Raw genomic sequence first — 26,571 nt, 5'->3', positions numbered from 1 at the left:
CCAGTCTCTGCCTCTCAGCCTGGCCTACCTCACAGGGCTGTTGTGAGGATAAAATGGGGAGAAGGAGAACCATGTACTTGTTGGGAATCTGCCAGGGAGATATTGTCCATCATGGCCCCAAGCCAGCTGCCGGACGTCCATCGATCTCCCGTAGAGAGGCAGATCCAGCAGTTAGCGACACGAAGCCTCAGAAATTCCTAGCCACATTCCAGGCTTGTGTACACTGTTTATCAGCAGAAACACAGGCAGAAAGCTGCACCGCAGAAGAGCATAATTTACAGACTTTATTTAGCGTTGAACAGAACAAAGGAAAGCATGACCGTTCTGTGTCAGCGTCTCTGACCAACTGGGAAAACGAAAGGAACATCAGAACATAAACATCCTGTGAACAGGACATGCGCAGACTCTGTGACTCTCAAAGCCTGCTCCCTTTTAAGGTGGAACGGAAATATCCCAACAGTACTCCCCCAATCTGCTTGGGAAAGAGGGTGGGATATAAATGCAACCAATCATTTTCCTGGGGTACCTCTTGTTCTTCTGGCACATCAGCCAGGAAGCTAAAATGAGTTATTCAGTTAGTGTTGCCTTTGGAGAGTCGATCTTTGCAGGTGATCAAGCAGGGCATGCATTACAAAACAGTGGTCTCCCCGTCCCCCCTCTCATTTATCTCACAATAGTGGGGTAGGAGAGCTGATACAAATGCGTATGTATTTCACATCTGCAACCAATGCGCTCCATTGGTTTCAGATGGTACATGTTTAGACAAGTCCGAAAAGCCCGGGACACAAATTGGGAAGACCCAGTTTTCTGAGTGCATGTTCTGGAAGTTGGGCAATAGGGGCAGTACAGGATTCCTTTTGGTGTACCGACCTCCCCGCTGCGCCAAGGATTCCCTGCCCGAGCTGCTTCAGGTCGTGGCGGATGTTCTCCTGGAGACACCTAGCTTGGTCGTCCTAGGGGATTTTAACATCCATGCCGACACGACCTTACAAGGGGCCGCTCGGGACTTCGTGGAAAGCATGGCCTCCATGGGGCTGTCCCTGAATAAGTCTGGCCCAACCCATAGCCGTGGACATGCCTTGGACCTGGTGTTTACCTCTATGGATGTTGGTGATCTGACACTAAATAAAAGCGAAACGAAAGAAGTGCCATGGTCAGATCACTTCCTGGTGCAACTGGACTTCTCTGCGACCCATCCCCTCTGCAGGGAGGTGGGACCAATTCGGATGGTCCGCCCCCGCCACTTAATGGATCCAAATGGTTTCCAGAGAGTGGTAGGGGATGCTTTATCCCATGTTGATGGCCTTTCAGCTGATTCCCTGGTGGCCCGCTGGAATGTGGAGTTAACCAGGGCTATTGACTGTTTGGCTCCGAAGCGCCCTCTCCGATTGCATGGAGCCCGGACAGCCCCGTGGTTTTCCACGGATCTGAGGGCAATGAAACAATCGTTGAGACGGCTAGAGCGCCGGTGGCGGAGAACTCATTCCGAATCTGACCGGACACAGGTTAGAGCTCAACGTCGAGCCTACCAAGTGGCGATAGCGACGGCGAAGAAGAATTTCTTCACCGCCTCTATTGCATCTGCAGAAAACAGCAGCAGGAGACTTTTTCAGGTGGTTCACAATTTAGCGGAACCACCTGCAACATCGGGGCCCAGTACGGGCCACATGTTCTCCTGCAATGATTTTGCAAAGTTTTTTGCAGATAAAATCGCTCAGATTCGGGAAGAAGTAGACTCCACCGTGGGAGCAGGGCCGGGGCGGGAGAGTGCAAGAGTTCTGTCTGGTCAAGTTGAGTGGGATCAATTCCAATCTGTTGCCTCCGAGGATGTGGACAGGCTGCTTGGACGAGTGAAACCAACCACCTGTCTCCTGGATCCTTGCCCATCCTGGCTAATAAAAGCAAGCCGGGAAGGGCTGGGCGATGGGCTTCGTGGGGTGGTGAATGCTTCCCTCCGTGAGGGGGCCTTCCCAGACCCGCTGAAAGAGGCGGTTATTAAACCGCTTCTTAAAAAACCATCTCTAGATGCGGCCACGATGGCCAACTATCGCCCAGTCTCAAATCTTCCATTCCTGGGCAAGGTGATTGAGCGAGCGGTTGCCGAACAACTCCAGGCACGCCTGGAAGAAGCGGACCATTTGGATCCCTCCCAGTCGGGATTCAGGCCTCATCATGGGACTGAAACTGCCTTGGTCGCACTGGTTGATGATCTCCGGCGGGCTAGGGACAAAGGTGAGAGCTGTTTCCTAGTTCTGCTGGATCTCTCAGCGGCGTTCGATACCATCGACCATAGCATCCTTCTGGACCGTCTTGAGGGGCTGGGAGCTGGGGGCACTGTTATACAGTGGTTCCGCTCCTTCCTCCTGGGCCGTGTTCAGAAAGTGGTGGTGGGGGATGAGTGTTCAGACCCCTGGGCTCTCACTTGTGGGGTGCCTCAGGGTTCTGTCCTCTCCCCCATGCTTTTCAACATCTACATGCGGCCGCTGGGAGAGATCATCAGGAGGTTTGGGCTGGGTGTTCATCAGTATGCGGATGATACCCAGCTCTACCTCTCTTTTAAATCAGAACCAGTGAAGGCGGTGAAGGTCCTGTGTGAGTGTCTGGAGGCGGTTGGAGGATGGATGGCGGCTAACAGATTGAGGTTGAATCCTGACAAGACAGAAGTACTGTTCTTGGGGGACAGAAGGCGGGCAGGTGTGGAGGATTCCCTGGTCCTGAATGGGGTAACTGTGCCCCTGAAGGACCAGGTGCGCAGCCTGGGAGTCATTTTGGACTCACAGCTGTCCATGGAGGCACAGGTCAAATCTGTGTCCAGGGCAGCTGTTTACCAGCTCCATCTGGTACGTAGGCTGAGACCCTATCTGCCTGCGGACTGTCTCGCGAGAGTGGTGCATGCTCTGGTTATCTCCCGCTTGGACTACTGCAATGCACTCTACGTGGGGCTACCTTTGAAGGTGACTCGGAAACTACAACTAATCCAGAATGCGGCAGCTAGACTGGTGACTGGGAGCGGCCGCCGAGACCATATAACACCGGTCTTGAAAGACCTGCATTGGCTCCCAGTACGTTTCCGAGCACAATTCAAAGTGTTGGTGCTGACCTTTAAAGCCCTAAACGGCCTCGGTCCAGTATACCTGAAGGAGCGTCTCCACCCCCATCATTCTGCCCGGACGCTGAGGTCCAGCGCCGAGGGCCTTCTGGCGGTTCCCTCATTGCGAGAAGCAAAGCTACAGGGAACCAGGCAGAGGGCCTTCTCGGTAGTGGCGCCCGCCCTGTGGAACACCCTTCCAGCAGATGTCAAGGCGATAAACAACTACCTGACATTCAGGAGACATCTTAAGGCAGCCCTGTTCAGGGAAGTTTTTAACGTGTGATATTTTATTGTATTTTTGGTTTTTATGGAAGCCGCCCAGAGTGGCTGGGGAGGCCCAGCCAGATGGGCGGGGTATAAATAATAAATTATTATTATTATTATTATTATTTCACGACCCGCTAGTGCAGCCTTTCTCAACCTGTGGGTCCCCAGATGTTGTTGGACTACAACTCCCATCACCCCTAGCTAGCAAGGCCAGAGCTCAGGGATGGTGGGAGTTGTAGTCCAACAACATCTGGGGACCCACAGGTTGAGAACCGCTACGCTAGTGGTTGTGGTGGCTCATTTACCAGGAGTAATGCATTCAGCATTAACTCTGAAAGTGTATACCATATTTTTTGCTCTATAGGAAGCGCTTTTCCCCCTTCAAAAATGAAGGGGAAAGGTGTGTGCGTCCTATGGAGCGAATGCAGGCTTCAGGCAGCTATCCGCAAGCCTTCTGAGCACAGCAGGAGTTCCCGCTGCGCTTGGAAGGCTTGCGGATAGCTGCCTGTTCTGGGGTCTAGGGTAGCTTGGGCTTCCCCCGCCCCCAGCCCCGCAAGCTCCAGGAACAGCAGCGAGGTTGCGCACAATCTTGCCGCTGCTCCTGGAACTGTTTGGGGGCCCTGGGGTCGGGGGAAGCTTCGGCTTCCCCAGCCCCAGCCCCACGGCTAAAAACGAAGCCGTGCGCAGCCTCTTCCCACTGGAGAGGTTGCGCGTGGCTAAGGAGGAAGCCAAGACAGCCAGCAGGATGGATCCCGCTCGCTGTCTTGGCTTCTTTGCTCTTTGGGGCTGGGGGGGGAAATAAAATTTCTTTTCTTTACCCCCCCAATAAAAAAACTAGGTGCGCCCTATGGAGTGAAAAATATGGTACTTTATGAGCCAACAGAGTGACATGGCAGCTAAAAAAGCCAATGCAATTCTGGGCTGCATCAATAGGAGTATAGCATCTAGATCAAGGGAAGTAATAGTGCCACTGTATTCTGCTCTGGTCAGACCACACCTGGAGTACTGTGTCCAGTTCTGGGCACCACAATTCAAGAAGGACACTGACAAACTGGAACGTGTCCAGAGGAGGGCAACCCAAATGGTCAAAGGCCTGGAAACGAGGCCTTATGAGGAACGGCTAAGGGAGCTGGGCATGTTTAGCCTGGAGAAGAGGAGGTTAAGGGGTGATATGATAGCCATGTTCAAATATATCAAAGGATGTCACATAGAGGAGGGAGAAAGGTTGTTTTCTGCTGCTCCAGAGAAGCGGACACGGAGCAATGGATCCAAACTACAAGAAAGAAGATTCCACCTAAACATTAGGAAGAACTTCCTGACAGTAAGAGCTGTTTGACAGTGGAATTTGCTGCCAAGGAGTGTGGTGGAGTCTCCTTCTTTGGAGGTCTTTAAGCAGAGGCTTGACAACCATATGTCAGGAGTGCTCTGATGGTGTTTCCTGCTTGGCAGGGGGTTGGACTCGATGGCCCTTGTGGTCTCTTCCAACTCTATGATTCTATGATTCTATTTTGACCCAACTAAACTTCCTGATGTGTACTGTCCTCTAGGAGGCTTAGTTTGGTCAGAAATGGGCCTGTGTGTGTCACTGAAATTCTACTCAATATGATCCAGATCCCAACATATCCTTAGCCAATTAACAACTTAAACACGTTGCAGGATTCCCCCAAAAAATGATCAGAGGAAATTGTATTTCATCCAGCAGAGCTTTACTGCATAATGGGCATAAATCCAATACATTCAGGATTGGCACTGTCCATAAGAAATCCATTTGCAGCATACAATACAATACAATACAATACAATACAATACAATACAATACAATACAAACCCAGACTCCTTCTGGCCTCTTATTATAGCATGACCTTGAAGAAGAGATATCAGCTTCTCTGAAGGAATAACCCAAACATCAAGAACCTTCTGCTTGCTTCTTTCACACAGAGAAGCTTCCAGAACCCTCTTGAATGAAGCAGAATAGGAACGATCTCTACACATCAGATCAATACTTTCTGCGCTAAGAAATGCAAACTGACAGTGTGGCTCGGCCTCTTTCTTCCCTGACCGACCCCCCACCCAATTCCCCTCCCCTGCAGCCTCCTTGCTGAAACTCTGGTATCGAGAGCTGGAGGAGCCCCTGATCCCCCACGACTTCTACGAACAGTGCATCACCCACTACGAGAACCCCGAAGCCGCGATTGCCGCCGTCCACTCCATGCCCAGGATCAACAAGATGGTGCTCTGCTACCTCATCCGCTTCCTCCAGGTAAGCAGGATCCAGCCCGGAACAGGAATGTTGGGCCCTGGCAGAGGGTGATGTGCGTTAAGGCTGGGTGATATATCATGCAAAACTGGTTTGAAGCCCATATCCCGGTACAGTCAAACATAATCTCTTCTCAAACGGAATCCATTTCCAAACGGAATCCGTTCTCAAACGTAAACCGTTCTGGAAGCCCATTTGGCTTCCGAAATGTTGACAACCAAGGCGCGGCTTCCGATTGGTTGCAGGAGCTTTCTACACTCAAGCAGAAGCCACACCAGACGTTCGGCTTCTGAAAAACGTCAGAAAGCCAGAGCATTTACTTCCAGGTTTGTGGCGTTTGGACGAAATGTTCCAAGGTTTGACTGTACTGGTTTCGCAATTTTTGACTTTGTGATATATCGCAAATTGTATGTGCGCCATGCAAAAATCACAATGCGGGGAAACAATGTGGGAAGCCAGCCAATGCCTAGCTCCATCCTTATTTCAGACATTGTGATATATCAGTATGTCATGATATTTAGCTGGGGATATATCACAATGTTGAAAACCAGGGGTCACCCAGCCCTAATCACCACGACACTTTTCTTAGCTTACAAACAGGATGGGTTTGTGGCTGCCTACCATAACGCCAAGGGACGCGGGTGGCGCTGTGGGTTAAACCCCAGAGCCTAGGAGTTGCCGTTCAGAAGGTCGGCGGTTCGAATCCCCACGACAGGGTGAGCTCCCATTTCTCGGTCCCTGCTCCTGCCAACCTAGCAGTTTGAAAGCATGTCAAAGTGCAAGTAGATAAATAGGTACTGCTCTGGCGGGAAGGTAAATGGCGTTTCCGTGCGCTGCTCTGGTTTGCCAGAAGCGGCTTAGTTCTGCTGGCCACATGACCCAGAAGCTGTACGCCGGCTCCCTCGGCCAATAAAGCGAGATGAGCACCGCAACCCCAGAGTCGGCCACGACTGGACCTAATGCTCAGTTGTCCCTTTACCCCTTTACCTTTACCATAACGCCTCTCCTTTCTCCCTCCCCTACCCCCCGCCAGGTGTTTGTGCAGCCGGCTAACGTGGCGGTCACCAAAATGGACGTCAACAACCTGGCCATGGTGATGGCCCCCAACTGCCTGCGCTGCCAGTCGGATGACCCGCGCATCATTTTCGAGAACACCCGCAAGGAAATGTCCTTTATCCGGGTACTGATCCAGCACCTGGACACGAGCTTCATGGAAGGAGTCCTATAGCGCTGGTGCCAGCGAGCCCAAACAGAACTGGGCGTATCGCCGACCCGTCAAAAGCCCCACCACCACCACCACCCCAACCCTCCACCCCAGAGCCAGACGGTCCGCAAGAACTGTTCTTGACGCAGCAAAGGAAACGTCCTTTCGGCACCCGGGCAGAGAGAGAGAGAGAAAGGGAGGTCGCTCCGGGTTTTGCCCGCCTGGCCTGCCTCTCTGGCGAGCCGCTGGGGTGCACGGCGTTCCCCTGCTGCTTCTGCTGTGGACAAAATGACCCACACTGCCCCACAGCAGCCCCTTGCCTGGAAACAGAGCAGCCCAATCGTTGGGACGAACAGCAGGAGTTCCTCGCAGGATAGTTCTGATCCGGAGAGTCTGCATTAATGGGCAACCTGGCAAGATTCAGGTGAACTGTGGGGTTGAGCGGGGGGAGGCAGAGGACTGCCTTCTTCCTCCCCAACCTGCAGTTTTCGGGGGGGGGGGGAGAGGTCAGGACAGGAGTTGGTGGTTGGCATGGAGCATAAAGGCAGTTGAGGGAGTGTTTGGGTCCAGCACGGGGCCTCTGATTTCCAAGGTGGCCCTTTCGAGACCAGAGGAGGGGCCCCCAGAGGGCGAGGGCATCACGCAGAAGGTGGAAGGAGGGTGCCCCCCGCCCGCAGGTCAGATCCCCATTAGTCCAGACCCTCTTGAAGTGAAGGAGGCTGGCTGCCGCGTAATACAGGTACTTCTGCTGCTACGTCAACTGGAGACCCCTGGGCCCATCTTCCCAGCCTGTCTCCCACATGGGACGGGCCTGGCGGGAGCTGTAGTTCAGGCTGGCCACCTCCCGCCCGAGGCTCAGGGTTGAACGAACGCGAGGGACGGAGCCACACAGACCCGGGCGCCCTTTTTGGCGCAGTCCTCCCACCCCGTTTCCCTTCCCTCTTCCAGCACAGTCACTGCCAAAAGGGGCCAAAGCCATGGTCTCCCCAACACTTCCCCCCCTCTCTCTCCCAACGCCCCAGAGAATGGGCCGGTTATGCTGTCAGGCCCCCGCCGTGGGATTTCGGAGCTGGCTACTGAGAAACATTCTGCTGTGTTGCTGTGCCCCGTCCAGAACCCCCAGCCTCCTTTGGCTATCTGTGCAGCCTGTCCCCAATTTCTGCGTGGGGCCGCCAAGGCCCACAGACTCTCCTTTCTGCGCCTCTCCTGGAATGGCTGGTTAAATTTGGATTGCATCTCTTGTCGGTTGGGATGGGAAAGGGGGTGCAGCCCTGCTGGGTCCCAGGCTGCGTCTGTGCTCCCCACCTAGCAGACGGGCTGGCGCTTTCCCTCTGCCGCATGCAAACTTCTGTTTTGGGAGCCGTCTCGGCATTAAAGAAGCGTTGAATCGGGGTGCGGGAGGCATTTCCACACAGGTCGGCGTTGGAGGCCGCCCAAGCCGCCCATTGCACTTTGAACCCTGGGTTTGTGTCATGCGTAAGACTCCCCCAAATTCTTGCTTTCTGGCGGCCGTTCTTAATGAAGGCCCCGCAACCGTTGTTTCATAAGGAGGCTTAAAAACTGCTTTCTTTCCATTTGGGGTGAGCTGTGGATTTTGCTCCCCCTTTCCAAAACGTTACCATCTAAGGGAGAGAAACAAAAGCACATTTTCGGGAAAAGCCTTCCCAACACTGAGAACCTGGGTGTATATTGGCTTGCTGTCCTACATGTCCTATTTCTCCCCTTTTGGAGTAGCATCTTTGCAGGAGTCTTCTCGTATTATTCCAACGGAGGCTAGTTTTCTGCGAGGAAAACAACACCTCCCAAAATTTCAGGGCGATAAAGTAACCCTGTCTCCTCGAAATGTTTGAGGATGCCTCTGCCTCGAGCTGTGTGGAAAGGCCTCCCATTCACTCTAACACTGCCAAGAAGAGACGTTTTCTTTTATGGATGCTATAAACTCCCAAGACCCCTGGGATGTGGGGTGGGGATTTGGGGTGTGTGTCATAAGTCTATGACAGCTGCCGTAAGGAGACACTTGGCACCCCCTTGTCCTGTCTGCCAAGCGGCTCCATGGCCCCCCCAACAGGCTTGGATTATTATAACAAAAACGGGGTGGGTGGGTGTGATATTGTGTCCCACAAGGGGGCACAGGGGGCTGGACTAGATGGGGCGCAGAGCGGAAACATCCCCTCCGGAGGCCAGTGCTCCCACTTACGCCGAAGTTTCTTCCACACCGCTGGCCTTCATCACTCAGAGGGGGGGTCCTCCGCCGTGTGTGGAACCCCCCCTTGTTGCTTCCAGAGAACTGGGGTGCCGATTCTCAAACAGAGCTTCCCCATCTCACGATGGCTGTTTTGGGCAAGGCTGCAGTGGGGCGTCCGGGCAACCACTGCCAACACAAGAGGGTTTCCTCTCGTGCTCAGACGTCAGGCACGCTCGGGAGTTGTGTGCCAGCTGCTCTGCGTGGCTCTCGATCTAGAGAAAGTGCCTTTATCCAACACAGAGAATCGGCCAGGCCTCCCGCCAACCCCTGGGCGTACAGTCTCGCTTCTTAAAACACACCCAAGCGTCTCAGAAGAGAGACTTCCTTGCCTTTGGTAGCTCCTTCGCTTCCTCCCCTCTTTCTTTTGCCTGTTCTTGGCATGTCGGAATATGGGTACAAGAAGCGTGTCTTATTTCAGCAGTGGAGTGGGGTCCGTGTAACTCATTGCCACAGGACGACGCAGTTGCGCAAGCCTAAAGGGTTTTTGCAGAAGGCCTTGGTGAGAGGGTCCATGAATGGCGGCCGGGGAGGGCAAACGGCGCCTCTGTAGTCTGGGGAAGTCGAAGGTGCTTTCCCCCTCCGAAAGCATAAACTTTGGGGGTGAAAGCGAGCGGGAGCCATATATGGAGGCAACGTCGAGCGCGAAGATTGCAAGTTGGAGGTGGAAGGAGAGTCAGTGGGGACTTTTACTAGGGGTTGGGAGAGAAGGAAGCTGTTTTGCCAGAGCAGCTGTCTGCATCGATTCCCTGCGTCGCCCCAAATGGAGGCACAAGCCTTCCAGCCAAATCACCCGGGGGTTATCCTCCTCTCCTGTCCTAGGGCCACAGCACCCCCCCCACCCGGGACCCATTGCTGTAGACCCATCTCTTGACCCCAAGAAGCTGAGCGAGACTCTGGAATCAGAGCTCACAGAGAGAAGTGATGCCATCTGTGGTGGCACAACAGTGCCCTGGGATACTCAGGGCAGTCGGGACGGGCGTGGAAGCGGCGTTTACCTTCTGGGTGACCTTTTTTGTTGTCAAAAGAGACCCACCCGTTGGCTTTTCCATTTGGGGAACCCTAAGGAACTTCCTTGGGCTTCCTTGATGAGAAGAACAATAGCAAACTGTCTCCAAAGACAGCGGTCGTCTTCTCCCCGTGTGGAGGCAGCCAAGGGCAGTGGGAGTATCCCGTGCGCCATTTTGGATGGCCCTGGCCAGCGGCCGGTCTTAGCAGCCCGAGCTGTGATTTGGAGGACGTCATTGAATTCTCTGTAACTCCACAGACTGATTTAGGAAAGGGGATCTTGGAGAGTTAAATGTGGCGTCGCAGATCCGCTTGTTGCTGAACAGCATCTCCCATCATCACTGACTGTTGGCCGTGCAACTGGGCCTGATGGGAGTTGAAGTTCAGCCACATCTGGATGACCACCGGTTAGCGCCCCCCCGCCACAGATGTGTCCATTCCCCAGGAGAAACTTTGCCTGTGCAATGCCACCATCTTTGAGGGCCAGAGGGTTCCTGCCTCTCCTCCACTCAGCCAGTAAGAATTTATTATATAGAGGTTTAAAGGGTTAAAAAAAATCCATTATAAATTTGCTAACAACATAGTTTTAATCCAGAGGTGTATATATATCTTATTACCCATCACTGGGGCTCTTTATTTGTATGGGGGTGGGAAATGCTCTAAACTCTATCTTTGCTATTTATTTTATTGCTGTTCGGGGTGGGGGGTGGGGAATGGCTTCCTTGAGTTTGACCAAAAATATATTTATTCCCCCACCCCCACCCACCCTTTTCTGGTGATCAGAGCTTTCTAATTGAGATTAAAGGATTAAATAGCACCCATCTACGGTCTGCATTTGGCATTTCGCTGTAGCTGCAGAAACTTTCTAGTCCTTTAAAGCTAAAACGCAACAGCGAGGTGGTTGAGAGAAGGTAACCAGTATCAGGAGGAAAAGGTGGAATTTGATGAAGAGTCAGCCCCCACCCCTTGCTTCATTGCCTTTCCTGGGATTGGGGGGGGGCTGCGACTCCATGCCCACCCCGCTTTCCCCTTGCATCCACCCCCCGCTTCTTTGGTTAATTTCCAAGCCTATTTTCCATTAAGTTATTCTGGTGAAGGAAGGTAACTTTGCTGCCATTCCAGGAAACCGGCCAACCTTTCTTAAGGAATGGTGGCCAGTTCTGCCTGTGTGTTTCACACCGCTCGCTTTGACAATCCACCCACACTTAAAACTGCAAAGGCACCCGGCTGTGATATGCGTCTTGCTTTTCACCGTTAGGAGTCACTGTGGACTAGCACCTTGGTGTCAGGCCCAAACTGCTCCCACCCACCTGTCCCAAGTCGCTAGCAACACTCCCTCTCCCTCTCTGCTCTCCAGGAAAGTCAGGGCAGCTTACTGAGTGCACCTAGGCTTATTGCAACTACCTACTGCTGTCCAAATTTGACGAACACCCCCCCCCCCCGTTTCTTGTTCTTCAGACACATTGAAGAAAATAAGGGGTTAATTGAGACAAGAATACTGACTTTGTTTTGGACACCTCTTGAGCAAAGAACCTAATCTAAACAAGTGCCTTAACACCTTAATGGGCCATTGACAAAGCTGTAGCCTGAGCCATTTACGTTTGCAAATTCCAGTTTGTTTGAAATCCTAACTGCGGGACATTTGGGAGAGGGGGGGCTCTTCAGCTTGTTCTCTCCTTTCTCCTCTTGGGAACTGGCACTGCAATTCACCCAGGTCTGCACCGTTTCCATGATTTTGGGCAGCTGTTTCAAGAGACACCGCTGCAAATAAATCACTTGGATTCCTTCATTTTATTTTATTTTTAAACGGAGATATGCAGTGCCTGCCATAAATTTAACAGGAAGAACGGATGGGCAAATGAGACACATCCGCCGCCAAGAGAGTCTAGGGATTGCAAGCATGTCTGTTTTCAAGAGACCACAGTATCTAAGGGGTCTTAGCTAAACAGCTCCAAACCATGCATGATGCCCTTGGGCAAAGCATTCTGAGGTCCAGAGGTGGGGGGAATATCCACCAGAGTTGAGCTGGAACCAAACAAAACCCAAATAGCAGCAGCTGACGAGAGCAAATTGCTCAACTTTGCTGAAGCATCAGGGAAGGTCCAGGTGAGTTAGAAGTTTCAGGGAGGTGGAAGCTCAAAGCAGGCCTTTCAGCAACAGTTGGAGGATTCCTCTTCTTCTGTCCTCCTTGAGGGCTTCCTGAAGGCATCTCTGACATGCTGCTGTGGGATTCAGGATCCTGGATTTTGGTCTTGTCTTGATGGGGCTCTTTTTCCTCTCTTAGGATGAGCCCTAAGAGTGCTTTGCCAGAGGAAACAGTTGTCCCGGATGCTGCTTTCTGAGCAACCAGTGGAGATCTTGCAAGGAACCCTGGGTGCAGTCCTTCTGTTTATTAAAAAAGCACGATGGCTCACTCTCCCCCACTACTCCCTGTAGTCGAGTCGGACGGTGTTTTTTCCATGCAAATTTAACACGACATAAAGTGGTCACGTACGGGTAGCAGCTATAGCTTCAAAGGGCCCAATCCCTGACGCAAACATTTTTAGTTAGAAAACCAGTGATGAAAAATTGAAAAAGCAGACTGAAACGAACTGTGCTACAGCGCAAAGGTCTTACACCCATTGCATTGAGCTCAACGAGGTTTGCTTGCAGTCAGGTTTAGTATAGGATTGCAGCTTCAATTGATTTCAGCAGGGCCCTGCCTCTCCTGGAGGCTGCCTCATTTTCATGACGACTTTCCGCAAATGCCGCTTTAGCCAAGGCGGACACAAACCCGGTTCTTCGGTTCTTGAGCTCCATCCACTCAGCAACTGGGTTGCTTTCTCCTTAGGAGTGTCCGATTGTGTCTTGAGTTCCTTTGGACCCTAACCCTAACCAAACCAACCCACCAGCAGCGACCCAAGTTAATTATCTAAAATTAATTTGCTCCTTCAGCAAAACACAGACACAAACATAAACTTCGACTTCTTTGTAACGTCTCTGGGATTAACCACTAATCGTTCCGTAGGATCAGGAAGGAGAGAGAAGACTCTGGAATTGGTGAGGAAGGGGATTCGGGCAGTGAGCTCTGGCCTTTGCCCCCTTAATCCCAAACTGCTGGACTGCCCTTGGCAGCTGCTCTCATTCTGGCCTGAACAGACTTCCTGTTTGACCTACTTAGCATAGGCAGAGGAGGAGTGTAGGTTTTGCCTTGTGCTAGCAAGTCTTTTGCAAGTAGAATTCTCTGCAAGCAAGGAAATGGATTTTCTCTCTCTCTGTCTCTTGTGGCGAACCGTTCATTAATCACCCTTATAAAATGTGGGGTCTTAATCCAAACCTCGCTCCACAAAAGAGCACTCTCTGCCTGTGGCAGTACCAGAAGTGATTCATTCACGTTGCATCTCTTCACCCAGAGAGACCAGCTTAACGTTTCGAAAGGGTAAATTGTCTCCGTGTTGTTTCAGCACCAGAAACCGTAATTAAATCATCTTAAGCCGTCACTGGTCCTGTGAGATATTGTAATATTTGCAGCATACAGTAGGATTTAAAAAACACAACACAACAAAAAACACATCCACACTGAACTGCGGGCCTAAGTCTTGTCTGGTTTCTAAGGATGGGCGCATATAAATGTTTTAATGCGCTGGCGATGGGGTGTTGTCTGTGCTGAGAAGGTGAGCGGCCTTGACAAGACTCGTGTCAAAATTGAGTGGCTTGTTGCCTTGGGATTCCAAAATGGAGTCTAACCACCTGGGTGTGGAAAAGACCTTTTAAGCCAGCCACATGCACAATATCTATTGCCACCTGGGATTTGACTCTCGCCAAATCACCTGTGGCTCAGCTTGGGGTCCTAACACATGCCAGTGTTCCCTGCAGCCCACCGTGTCATAATGATTTATAATAATTTATTACTTGTACCCTGACCATCTGACCGGCTTGCCCCAGCCTCTCTGGGTGGCTAGGTCACTAACTCCCACATTGAGATGGGCAGAGCAGGACTTGAGTGTGTGAAATGCCAATGGCAGAGAAGAAACTAAGTACCGCTAAATCCGGGAGAGGAGCCTAGTGCTGGGGTAGAGAGAGAGATTTGGCCTGGTCTCCTTTCCCAAGTTGGTTTTATTGCAAACTTGATTCCTACATTTCAGGGGGCCGTTGGGTCCCTTCAGACTCTTCCGATTCTATGAAGTGTCTAGAACTGGAAACTATTGCAGACGGAGGTTCAATATAAGGGTTTTTTCCCTCTCTCCTTATTGGGTGGTTTATCATTTTGATTTGCCGGGCGTGTTTGCCCATGCAGAAAACCAGAACGTTTGACTTACCGGATTGAGGTTGCTTGAACCCCATTTGGCCTTAGTTGAGAGACGCAAGCGACTCCATGCTAACCTTCCCTTCCTCCCCACCCCCACCCCCTCCGATCCCCCCAATCTTTTCCTCGGACAATCACCTCAGGCGCTGGGCAAGGGGCAAACAAGGAAGGCCGTTGGGTCCCTTGTAGTGATGGCTGAATGGAGACGGGACGTTTCCTGGGGCCTCCCGTGGCAATTTAGAGGGGCAACCTACTGTGTAACGTTGTCTGACTAACTCTTGTAATTAAGAAGCATGGAAATGTAGAGGCAACTCCATGTTGTGTGAATAAAAGATGAATATGGACATCCTTTTGGGGAACCTTGTGTCGGATTCTTTTTTTCCCTTTAAAAAAACCAAGAACTCAGAAAGCACTACATATTCTCATTTTTAGAAAGCACATCGCAATTAAGCAATTGTGCAAAAGCAACCAAGAACTCAGCCAGAAACAACAGCCTGGTGGTGTTGGCCAACAAAACATTTTGCATAGTGCCTCTCCCCCATTCTTTAGATTGTGTTGCCGAAACAAAGTGAAACTGCATCTTGGGTCAAGTCAGACTGCAAGATCCATCTACCCTTCTGTTGGCCAATGAGGTCCTGCTGGGCTAGGAGGAAGCAACTTTCCCCAGCTCCACTACAGTGGTACCTCGGCTTACAGACCCTTCAGGTTACAGACTCTGCTAACCCAGAAATAATACCTCGGGTTAAGAACTTTGCTTCAGGATGAGAATAGAAATCGTGTGGCGGTGGCAGCGGGAGGCCCCATTAGCTAAAGTGGTACCTCAGGTTAAGAACAGTTTCAGGTTAAGAACGGACCTCCAGAACGAATTAAATTCTTAATCCGAGGTAGCACTGTAATTGAAATGTTTCTTTAGCATCCTCCTGCTCAGCTGTTGACTCCTCCTTTGGAGCGAGACCCTGAAACCCATACCCACTGAGCTGCTTCCCTGGGGCAGAAGTATCCATCTCAGAAGGTGGTGGGCTGTTGGAGGGCTTTCAAAAGAATGCTAAGTAAAGGTAAAGGACCCCTGGACAGTTAAGTCCAGTCGAAGGCCACTATGGGATTGCAGCGCTCATCTCGCTTTCTGGCCGAGGGAGCCGGCGTTTGTCCACAGACAGCTTTCCAGGTCATGTGGCCAGCAGCACTAAATTGCTTCTGGTGCAACGGGACACCGTGACGGAAACCAGAGCGCACGGAAACGCCGTATACCTTCCTGCCACAGCAGTACCTATTTATCTACTTGCACTGGCGTGCTTTCAAACTGCTAGGTTGGCAGGAGCTGGGACAGAGCAATGGGAGCTCGCCCCGGCACGGGGATTCAAACCGCTGACCTAATCGGCAAGCCCAAGTGGCTCAGTGGTTTAGACCACAGCACCACCCGCTCCCTATACAGAGGTTAAATGGCCAAGTGTCAAAGATGCTTTTAGTGGTGATTCCTGCACTGCAGGGGGTTAGACTAGATGACCCCTGGGGTCCCTTCCAACTACAGTTCCACAGCCAAACTAGCAATCAGATCTCTCTCTCTGGTACCCAACTCTTAGAGCCCAGTACACGGTCTATTCCGCACATCAATGCAAGAATGTGCCCAGCCTTGAGTCTTCCAGGAACGAATGTGCTGCAAGTTGCACAAGACTCAAGATGCAACGGGTGGGTTCCTCTCTCCCAGTCCCAAATCTCCCACTTGTGTGTGTGTCCCACGTGCAACCTGCCTTTGGTTGATTTTTGGTTCTCTGGCCAGGACTTAATCTGCACACCAAGATGTAGAACAGGAATGGTGTACCTTGCAGAAACTCCAGGTATCGTTGAACGTCAGCTACCAGCCAGCATGGCTGCTGATCAGGACTGGTGGGGTCTCAGACTTCCCAATTTCTTCCAGCTGGGCCATGCTCCCCCTTCCAGCAGTGCTTGGATGCTTGAAGATTGGCTGCAGTTACTTTGCAGGGACAGAATACAAAGACAACCTCAGCGCATGCTCAGAGGCACTCTTTTTATTGCTATCGTCACATTTTCCAAGGCTGAAATCGGATACAAAGTAGGTCGTGGGGTTGAGCCCACGCTCATATTAACACTGTCAATGTTAAAGGTGGGCAGGGAAACAGGGATGCCTAAGCCCCTCTTTAGTTGAAAATACACCCCTTCCCACATTTCCAATCCAAGTTTACACATTTCTTCATATCTGCGGTGTTTTCTCTCTCTTTCTTGCATCAGAAACTCAAGAATCCACATTTAGAAAACATAAGAATCGCCAGGCGCCAGGAAGCCGCAGCGAAAACACAAATCGAGCCCTATGTTGCTACTCAACACTTTGGCTCAAATTAAATTATTTCTCGCGGGTTCAGGAGTCCCAATCATGAGAAAAGGAAAACATTCACGGAGGAAAAAAGCAGCGCTCCTGTTCTTTAAATGGACAACAACCAGGAATTTCTGCTACAGAAGAAGCCACAGCGATACACAAGAGCTACTTAAAGTGGCCTCTGCCACTTTCCAGATGTTTTGCACTACAACTCCCCCCAGTCCCAGGCAGCAAAGGCTGATTGGAGTACAAGTTCAAAACATCTGGTGCGTATGAGGTGGACCAAGGGTGATTTAAAGCAATGGGGCTTTGCAGCTTAATGTGTCAGGCTGCCAAGGTTTCAATTTGCAGTTAGCAAATTGGACCCTTCATTTCCATGCTCTGAAAGGCTTAAACCTTACCTACACTTCCATCTGTAAACCCTCTTGGTGGCCACAAAAATGGGTGATCCCATCTGTTCTGGAAAATGCTCCAGGATAAAATCCTTGCAAAAGGATTAAAAGAACAATGACCAGTATTTCCACCTACCCCAAAAATGAATAGCTGCATTGCAGAGGGTGTGTGTGTGTGTTTCTAAAGCAGGAGCTAATGTGGAAAATATCTGCCTTTTTTTAAAAAAAAAGGTTTGGTTTATTAGATCAAGCTATAAATTATTTCCACATTTCACCAGCTAACAAAACAACCGAACCCCCATGCAGCCTCTAAAGATACTGAAAATGACAGCGGCTGCAGATTTTGGTTCTCCAAAACGGCAGATAAAGGGAACCAACAGGAAAACGGGACAAAACAAACCCAAATGTGATGGTCGATGCTCGTGTATCTTGCCCACTGTGGCATCTGGGCTTCCTTACTTGAGCTGCCTGCAGCCGTTTGGTCAGCTGGAAATATCACATGGTTTTTTGGGGGGAACTGCTCTCTGTGAAACGCTGTGGGACAGATGTTGGGGTTCGGGTGGGCTGCCTGGTGGCAGAAGGGGAGCCCTAACTGAGGGTCTGTTTTATGGGCCGAAGCATCCTCTGATTTGGAGAACAAACCAGTCTGCCCTCCCGATCTTTCTCAGTTCAATTCCTTGCATTTGCAGCGAAATAGGATTGGGAAGGTTTCGAGCACCGACTGCCCTTGAAAACGGGAGCAGAGCACTTTGGAGAGCCTTAGCCTCAAATCTCCTACCAGGATACTGCCCTATCCTGAGTCATCTAACTCAGCATTGTCTACACTGACCGGCAACAGCTCTCCAGGTTTTCAGACAGGGAGTCTCTCTTATTTGGTTTATTTGTTCTTCTGGTCCAGGAGTGCTGACTCTGTTTGGCAGTGGCTCTCCAAGGTCACAGCTCTTCAGCCATCACCCGCTTAATCAAGACCCTTTTACCTAGTGATGCTGGGGGTCGAATTCGAATCCGCATGCATGTCTCTTGCCAGCAACAATCGCAAAGGAGGCAAGCACACAAAACGTGCAGGTTCTCCTCCTCGCCTTCCCAAAAGTGCAACAGGAGAGAGAGTGGGCAAGCCTACTAGGAACAGCGAGAGTTCTCCAAATATTTTGTCAATTGCAGATGGGCGAGTCACTCGGCCAGAGATTCTTATTCCTATCAACTGCAAACGCCCAGTTCATTTGGGTGAGATGAGCACCCTGGCTTCCCATCACTGCAAATGAAAACAGAATCGACCACCAGAATATTTCGCGCTTGTAAACTTCAGAGAAAAAGAGCCTCTCTCGTCCAGAATTGCTCTTACCGTGGCCAATGAGATACCCATGGAAAGCCCTCAGGCAGAAGCTGGGCACAACACACTCTGCCTGCTTGACCGTTGCTGTGCACAGAGGGGCACCGGATGAAACAGGCTGGTACCATGTCTACTGGCAGAAGAGCTGCTTTTGTTTCCAGCTTAATTATTTCCTTCCACCAGATTTGGGTGCAGGTTGGTGTTTTTTGTTTGTTTTTAAAAGGACACACACACCCTGACAGGTGTGGTAATGGTGCCCTGGAAAGGGGCGTTCCCTAGGGGGCACTAAGGGGCAAGCGCGGCAGCACTGGAGGTGTAAACAGCTTTCAAACTTTGGAAAAGTGGCACCACCAGCTCAAGTCCACCAATCTTCTTGAACCAATCAAACTAAATAGTTTGGATTGGATTTTGATTCATCAATACCATTTTGAATTTTATTATTGTGTTATTGCCTTCCTCGGTGCAAACTGTTATTCTGAATAATGCTTTTTATAAGGTAGGGGGCACTCGGGATGAGTTTATAGAACCAAGGTGGCGGTGGCCCTCTCCAAATTGGGAATCTCTGCTCCATGCTAACAGCAGGAGGCACCCCAGGCAAAAGGGGGAGCCCACCCCAAATTTATAGATGGAAGCTGCGTAGTAGACTTGCCTCGCTTTGTCACCGACATCACCATCGCCTGCAGTGTGGGACGAAGATTGCTGCATGCTGCAAAAGCACTTTGCAAACTGCAGAAGGAGTACAGAAGCAGGAAAGGAAAAAAATACCTGCTTGTGCCCCAATCTCAGTGGCTGCTGGAATATGCTGAAGTGCTTTCAGAAACCACTGGGCAACAGTGGCTTAAAGGTAAAGGGGACCCCTGACCATTAGGTCCAGTCGTGGCTGACTCTGGGGTTGTGGCGTTCATCTTGCTTTATTGGCCGAGGGAGCCGGCGTACAGCTTCCGGGTCATAAGCTACTTCTGGCGAACCAGAGCAGCGCATGGAAACGCCGTTTACCTTCCCGCCGGAGTGGTACCTATTTATCTACTTGCACTGCATGCTTTCGAACTGCTAGGTTGGCAGGAGCAGGGACCGAGCAACGGGAGCTCACTCCGTGACAGGGATTCGAACCACTGACCTTCTGATCGGCAAGTCCTAGGCTCTGTGGTTTAACCCACAGCGCCACCCGTGTCCCAGTCGGCTTACACAGTGGCTTACAGAGCACCAAACCTCAACTTCCCCGGGCAGATGGGAGATTTGCGTCACCAGGCAAAAGCTATTTCCAAAACGCCTGACATGTATTAAAACCTGTGATAATCCTTACAAGTGACCCTGTAAGGCGGGTCAAGTATGACTCTCCAAGTTGTGGGTGGGATCCTGGGGCAAGAGAAAGGCTTGCCTAAGGCCACCGAGGTAAGCAGCTGGTGGCTGCAGAATTTGATCCAGGGACTGCATCCCTCAGTCCCTCTGGCTGTGGATCTCAGGGAGCAAGTGCCATTATTAACATGCCTCCAAGTAAACATGTACAGGATTGCACCGTTAGCCTCTATGTTGCGTTCACGAGCCCAGAAAGATCGGTGAGCCCAAAGGCTCCTGCAGAGGAATGCCTATAATAACCAGGATGTGCCCCAGATCACAGCACAAACCATAGTTTACAAAGCCAGTTCAAACCACAGTTTCGCTTCTCCTTTGCAAGTGGCTTGTGATCCATGTTTCGCTTTCAAAAACGGTTTGATAATTGCTCACATGCCTCCCTTACGCTGCTTCCCTGCAGGTGGAACTAAACTGAGTCATTTTGCTACAGGTGGGACTAAAAACCAGCCATTTTGTTCCTATGACTCATCTCCTAGATCTGTTCATGGTCTTCCTAGCAGTGTGTTGAAACCTGCATTTTCCTGAACGCAGAGAGGTTTGCAATGCAAGGTCACGCAGAGCCGGGACACCGTTTTCCAAGAACCGGACACGAATGCTCCTCTTACACGGCGCAACTCCAAAACAGCCACTTGCCCACTGCTTGTGACTCCAGCAATGTCTTGGGCAGGAGGAAACTAGAACGCTGCAACCAGGCATCTTGGTGCCCTCTGAACTTGCTGGCGTTGGAGGCTGTTTAGAAGGTGCGTCATTTGAAAGAGCTCTGCTTGGCGGCTCCATCCTCTTGCCTCCGGCCGGATGCCCCCAGGAAAATGGGGCTTGCGGGCAGCAGCCCTCACCCTGCCACCTGGCCTTTGGAGCAGCCCTGAGCCCCTCCTAGCCCTGAGTTCGAATTCCCTGCTTTTCAGAAGCCAGCCTCAGCAGAATCCTCGACTCCGCTGCCGCCAAAAACGCCAGGGGGGTGGGCATCCTCGGCCGGGAACCCGGCGCCTCATTCTCCCGCCCGGGGAGTGAAGGCGCAGGGGCAGGAAGTGGGAGCCGCTCAGCAGGCCAGCTCATTGTCCCCCATGGCAGAGAAAGGGAGGCTGTAACTGCTGTTGCTGCTGCTTTTGCTTCGCTTGCTGCGTTTGCCCCACGCCAGGAGGGAGCTGGCGCCTTTGCTCTGCATCAGGGTCTTCCGGCAGTTCTCCTTGTTGCTTTTCAGGAGGCCGCTGCTGCCACCTCCAGCAACACCAGGACCCATCGCTGAAGACTTCTTGTCCACCTTTCAAAGGGAGAAAAAAGACGGGGTTTGGGTGGAGGAGAAGTGGAAGGAGAGCAGTAGCTTACTGGCATCTGTTGTTGAACGTTCTCATCAAATTCCAGCAGAACAGAACCATAAAGCGTTAATCGCTTTGGTATAAGATATGCAACGATTCCTGCACTGGGGGTGGGGGTGGTGTTGTACTAAATGACCCTTGGGGTCCATTCCAACTCTATGTTCTTCATGCACTCATTGTTCAGACCGGGGGGGGGGGGGAGGGCATAATCCCATGTACAAACAAAATTACCGAAATTAGTGGTTCCCGAACTTTCCTGGGCCACTGCCTCCTTTGCTCCATAAACTCACCCCCCCCAGTGCCCCCTAACCTGTAAAACGCATCATTCAGAACGGCGGTTTGCACGACCCATTAAGGAACACAATAACAGAATAAAATTCAGAACAGTAACAACCAACTGCGCATTTGTTTTTAAAAAATCTGATCAAAGCTGTTTAGTCTGATTAATTCAACAAAACTGACGATGTTGCCCAGGTGATGCCAGCTTTTCAAAGTCTAATGGCCATTTCTTTATTCACTTATTTGAATATTTATTCCCCCCCCCGCACCCCCTGCCTCCAAGCACCCCCTAGGTAAATCCTGCTGCCGCCACCCACCAGGAAGCGCTCCTGCCCAGGGCAGCTGTTTACCAGCTCCATCTGGTACGCAGGATGAGACCCTACCTGCCTGCGGACTGTCTCGCCAGAGTGGTGCATGCTCTAGTTATCTCCCGCTTGGACTACTGCAATGTACTCTACGTGGGGGCTACCTTTGAAGGTGACCCGGAAACTACAACTAATCCAGAATGCGGCAGCGAGGCTGATGACTGGGGGCGGCCGCCGAGACCACATAACAGTCTTGAAAGATGTTCATTGGCTCCCAGTACGCTTCCGAGCACAATTCAAAGTGTTGGTGCTGACCTTTAAAGCCATAAACGGCCTTGGTCCTGTATACCTGAAGGAGCGTCTCCACCCCCATCGTTCAGCCCAGAAACTGAGATCCAGCGTTGAGTGGTTACCTCACTGTGAGAAGTGAGGTTACAGGGAACCAGACAGAGGGCCTTCTTGGTAGTGGTGCCCTCCCTGTGGAATGCCCTCCCAACAGATGTCAAGGCAATAAACAATTATTTTACTTTTAAAAGACATCTGAAGGCAGCCCTGTTTAGGGAAGCTTTTAATGTTTGATGTATTATAGTATTTTAATATTCTTTTGGAAGCTGCCCAGAGTGGCTGGGGAAACTCAGCCAGATGGGCGGGGTATAAATAATAAATTATTATTAGGGAACCACTGATCTAAGTGACACATCCTGCTGTCTCCTGAGCAATCCTAAGAGAATTGTAGAGTTGGAAGGGGACGCCAAGGGTCATCTAGTCCAACCCCCCCCGCAATGTTGGAATCTCAACACGTAGGTCCCCCATCCAATCTGAAACCAGACCAGACCCTGCTTAGCTTTGCAAATGTGCCGGCAGTTTTATTGCTGCACCACTAGGACTACCCTCCCTGACCCCCCTCCAACGGGTCTTTGCTCATCCCAGCCCCCACCCTGCTTACCACGCTCTGCCCCTCAGAGTACTGCAGGGTGATGACACCGACATCCGCTCCCTCGTCCCCGGCCACCTTCAGGAGTTGCACTACCTCTGCATGCTTAGACCACTTGCAGTCCTTGCCGTTGATGGAGACAATGTAGTCGCCTTCCTTCAGGCCGGCGTCCTGGAAACCCAGCGGGGAGAGGTGAGTCCCAGGGAAGCAGAACAGGTAAGAGGGAGGGAGGGGAAGGGGCACAGAGACCTTCAGGAACCCCAAGGCTGTGAGGGATTTCGTGCGAAGAGATGCGTCTATGGAGGGGAGTTCATCTCCTAGCCAGTATGTATAGGAAAACACGCCTGCTTTTAACTCCACAGAAAATTAATTTCAGGCTTACCAGCCATACGAGACTGCAGATGTAGCTTACCAGCTAACATCCTCACTGCATCTGTGAAACTCACTGCCACTAGAACAAAAAAACACCAGCCACGAAGGCAAAAACCACTGGCCGTCTAGTTATGCAAAACGTAAGTCAGCTCCTCCTGAAATTTACCTCGGGAAATGGGAAACACTACGAAGCATTCGGCTTAAGTCCCATAAAGACAGCTTCTGAGCAGCTTAAGGTAAAGATAAAGGGACCCCTGACCATTAGGTCCAGTCATGGCCGACTCTGGGGTTGCGGCACTCATCTCGCTTTACTGGCCGAGGGAGCCGGCGTACAGCTTCCGGGTCATGTGGCCAGCATGAGTAAGCCGCTTCTGGCGAACCACAGCAGCGCACGGAAACGCCGTTTACCTTCCCGCTGGAGCGGTACCTATTTATCTACTTGCACTGGCGTGCTTTCGAACTGCTAGGTTGGCAGGAGCAGGGACCAAACAACGGGAGCTCACCCCGTCGTGGGGATTCGAACCGCTGACCTTCTGATCGGCAAGTCCTAGGCTCTGTGGTTTAACCCACAGCGCCACCTGCACTGCTTAACACCCCAGGAGCATGTCGGTCTGCAAAAAGCCCAAGAGATAAAAGTAGAAGGAGCAAAGGCAGGCACATAGCACAGTCTCTGGTCACTTGGCAAAAACCCGGGAAAGGACGGGACTTGGGAAGCTGTGGAAGGACCTTGAATCTCCGCCTCATAGAGGCAAGCCCCGCGGAAGAAAAGTTGCTGTGTACTCCTGAGCAGATCTTGTTTTTATCATAAAGAATGAACTTCACTTGCTCCTTGTGAGTTATTATTTATTAAATCCATTCATCCAAAGCCCTCAGGGCGGTTCACAGCACAGAAATACAAAATGAAAACACAAGACGTGTACTAAAAACATTATTTCTTAGGGATAAAATCCCAGTGCATTACAGACTCTCTCTCTCTCTGGGTACACTTATAGATATTTTCTCTGTGTACTGAACCAATTTGTACGTTCTCTACCTTAGGATGGAAATCCTTCAGGTGCGGGGAGCTGAAGGCACATCTAACAGTTCGCATAGCAGGACCTGTGTGCGCAGTGGAACCTCGGTTTTCGAGCATCTTGGAAGTCGAACATTCAAACAAACGCCGAAAACCCGGAGGTAATTGCTTCCGTTTTCGAATGCGCCTCAGAAGTCAAATGGCAAGAAGTGAGGTTACAGGGAACCAGGCAGAGGGCCTTCTTGGTGGTGGCGCCCGCCCTGTGGAACGCCCTCCCTTCAGATGTGAAGGAAATAAGCAGCTATCTTATTTTTAAAAGACATCTGAAGGCAGCCCTGTTTAGGGAAGTTTTTAATACTTAATGATGTATTGTTTTTAACACTCGATTGGGAGCCGCCCAGAGTGGCTGGGGAAACTCAGCCAGATGGGCGGGGTATAAATAATAAATTATTGTTATTATTTCTCAATTTTCACCATTGAGATTGCCGAAAGCCCTTTGGGCCTCGTTTGTCAAACGTTTCGGAAGTCAAACAGTCTTCCGGACCGGATTACGTTCGGCAACCGAGGTTCCACTGTATAGGGCAGCTTCCCACACGGTGAGCAAAGCACCCACCTTCCCAACCGCAAGACCAGCCACTTACCGCCGCACAGCCTCCAGCGATGACTCCAGCGATGAGCACTGGGGAATCCCCTCGGAGGGTGAACCCAAAGCCGTTCTCGCCTCGCACCAGGCGCACCGTCCTCGGGGGAAGCCACTTGTTCTTGGCAGAGAAAACCGACAGTGGGCCCTGCGGGAGGCAGATGGAATAATAATAATAATAATAATTTATTTATACCCTGCCCATCTGGCTGGGTTTCCCCAGCCACCCTGGGCAGCTTCCAACAAATTATTAAAATACAGTAGTCTGTTAAACATTAAAAACTTCCCTAAAGAGGGCTGCCTTCAGATGTCTTCTAAAAGTCTGGTAGTTGTTCTTCTCTTTGATATCTGGTGGGAGGGAGTTCCATAGGGCGGGTGCCACCACCAAGAAGGCCCTCTGCCTGGTTCCCTGTAACCTCACTTCTCACAGTGAGGGAACTGCCAAAAGGCCCTCAGTGCTGGACCTCAGTGTCCGGGATGGATGATGGGGGTGGAGACGCTCCTTCAGGTATACTGGACCGAGGCCGTTTAGGGCTTTCTTTTTTTATATAATAATTTTTTTTATTAAATTTTCAATACAATTGTACAAATAACACAATATCAGACAATTTTCATCTTTTGGACTTCCTTCAGCTTCTCTGCCAATCATCCATATTTAAATTTTTGTTACGCATTCCCTAAATTTAATATTGCCTTTTAATGGCTGTTTAGGGCTTTCAAGGTCAGCACCAACACCTTGAATTGTGCTCGGAAACGTACTGGGAGTACTGCAGGAGACAGACTTCCGGGGCTGGGGGCGCATTTCGCATCCCCGAAATGCATGCGCCTTCCTGGCGCCAAGAACTTCAGAGCAGCTCCCATGAAGCAGAGAATTAGCACACAGTTCCCAGGGGGGCCAGAGAGATGCCTCCGTGGGGAGCCTGAAAACATTCTCCCCACTCAGGGTTCCCAGAAACCGACACTTGGAGATGTACCACCTCTGCTGCAAGGCAGCGGCTCGTGGGATCATCCTTTTGGTAGGGACAAATCTCTTGCTGTGGAGACGAGTGTGCTCTGAATTTCAGACTGGACTACTGCAATCTGCTCTATGTGGGACTGCAAAGAAGTTTGGGTATTGTTCTTAGTCTTTGTTAAATTTATGCGCTGCTCCTCATTCGAGCATCACAGGAAGGTTTACAGCATAAAAACACAAAAATATATAACATAATAATAAACAAAACAATAACCCCCAAAGGCCCTTATTATTATTATTACTACGGTCATACCTCTGGCTACAGACCCTTCGGGTTGTGCAATTTCAGGTTGCGCACCACGCCGATCCCGGAAGTACTTTGCGCATGCGCAGATGTGCCGAATCACAATGCGCGGGTTGCGAATGCTACGGGTTGCGAACGTGCCTCCCGCATGGATCACGTTCGCAACCCGAGTGTCCACTGTATTATTATTAGTATTATTATTGTAGCCAAAGGCCTGCGAGAAGAGGAACCAGGCACTTAACGATGTAACTCAGGTGCAAGGCAAGCCTCCCTTGGGGAATGCATTCCACAAACATGGAGCCACCACCAAAAAGGCCTGTTCTCACACTGCCACACTCCACACTCATGGAGGGGGCGCAGGGAGAAGGGTCTGAAATGATGACCACAGGGTCCGGGGCAGTTCACATTTGGGTAAGATCCTTGGGGGTCTTGCGGTCCTGAGTCATTTATCAGTCAAAACCAGCACTTGGGCCTGGAAACTAACTGGTAGCCAGCGCAGTTGGAGCAGGACCGGTGTAATATGCTCAAACCATCTTGCCAGTCCGGTGAGCAACCTGGCCGCCAAATTCTGCACCAGCTGAAGTTTCCCGACCGTCTTCAGAGGCAGCCCCACGCATAACCAAAATGGTCAAAGGCCTGGAAACGATGCCTTATGAGGAACGGCTAAGGGAGCTGGGCATGTTTAGCCTGGAGAAG

The 26,571-nt window shown here is 51.0% G+C and overlaps 2 protein-coding genes across 4 annotated transcripts in view; one reads left to right on the top strand and one right to left on the bottom strand.

Annotated features, from left to right (window-relative positions):
- Positions 1 to 11,677, top strand: part of ARHGAP39 (Rho GTPase activating protein 39) — a 215,865-nt gene extending 204,188 nt beyond the window's left edge. For all 3 annotated transcript variants that reach the window (XM_082235535.1, XM_082235536.1, XM_082235534.1), the window contains 2 exons: positions 5,449 to 5,618; positions 6,649 to 11,677. In XM_082235535.1, coding sequence (XP_082091661.1) covers positions 5,449 to 5,618; positions 6,649 to 6,843 — 365 coding nt within the window. In that variant the 3' untranslated portion in view covers positions 6,844 to 11,677. The remainder of the gene's footprint in view (positions 1 to 5,448; positions 5,619 to 6,648) is intronic.
- Positions 11,678 to 16,366: 4,689 nt separating this feature from the next.
- Positions 16,367 to 26,571, bottom strand: part of RHPN1 (rhophilin Rho GTPase binding protein 1) — a 59,341-nt gene continuing 49,136 nt past the window's right edge. Inside the window, exons 13-15 of the mRNA XM_082235644.1 lie at positions 24,621 to 24,767; positions 22,608 to 22,766; positions 16,367 to 21,022 (exon numbers count right to left, since the gene is read on the bottom strand). Coding sequence (XP_082091770.1) covers positions 20,801 to 21,022; positions 22,608 to 22,766; positions 24,621 to 24,767 — 528 coding nt within the window. The 3' untranslated portion in view covers positions 16,367 to 20,800. The remainder of the gene's footprint in view (positions 21,023 to 22,607; positions 22,767 to 24,620; positions 24,768 to 26,571) is intronic.

This window comes from Podarcis vaucheri, assembly GCF_965113315.1.
Source record: "Podarcis vaucheri genome assembly, chromosome: 8".
NCBI classification, from domain to species: domain Eukaryota; kingdom Metazoa; phylum Chordata; class Lepidosauria; order Squamata; family Lacertidae; genus Podarcis; species Podarcis vaucheri.
This window is presented reverse-complemented; position numbering and strand designations above follow the sequence as displayed.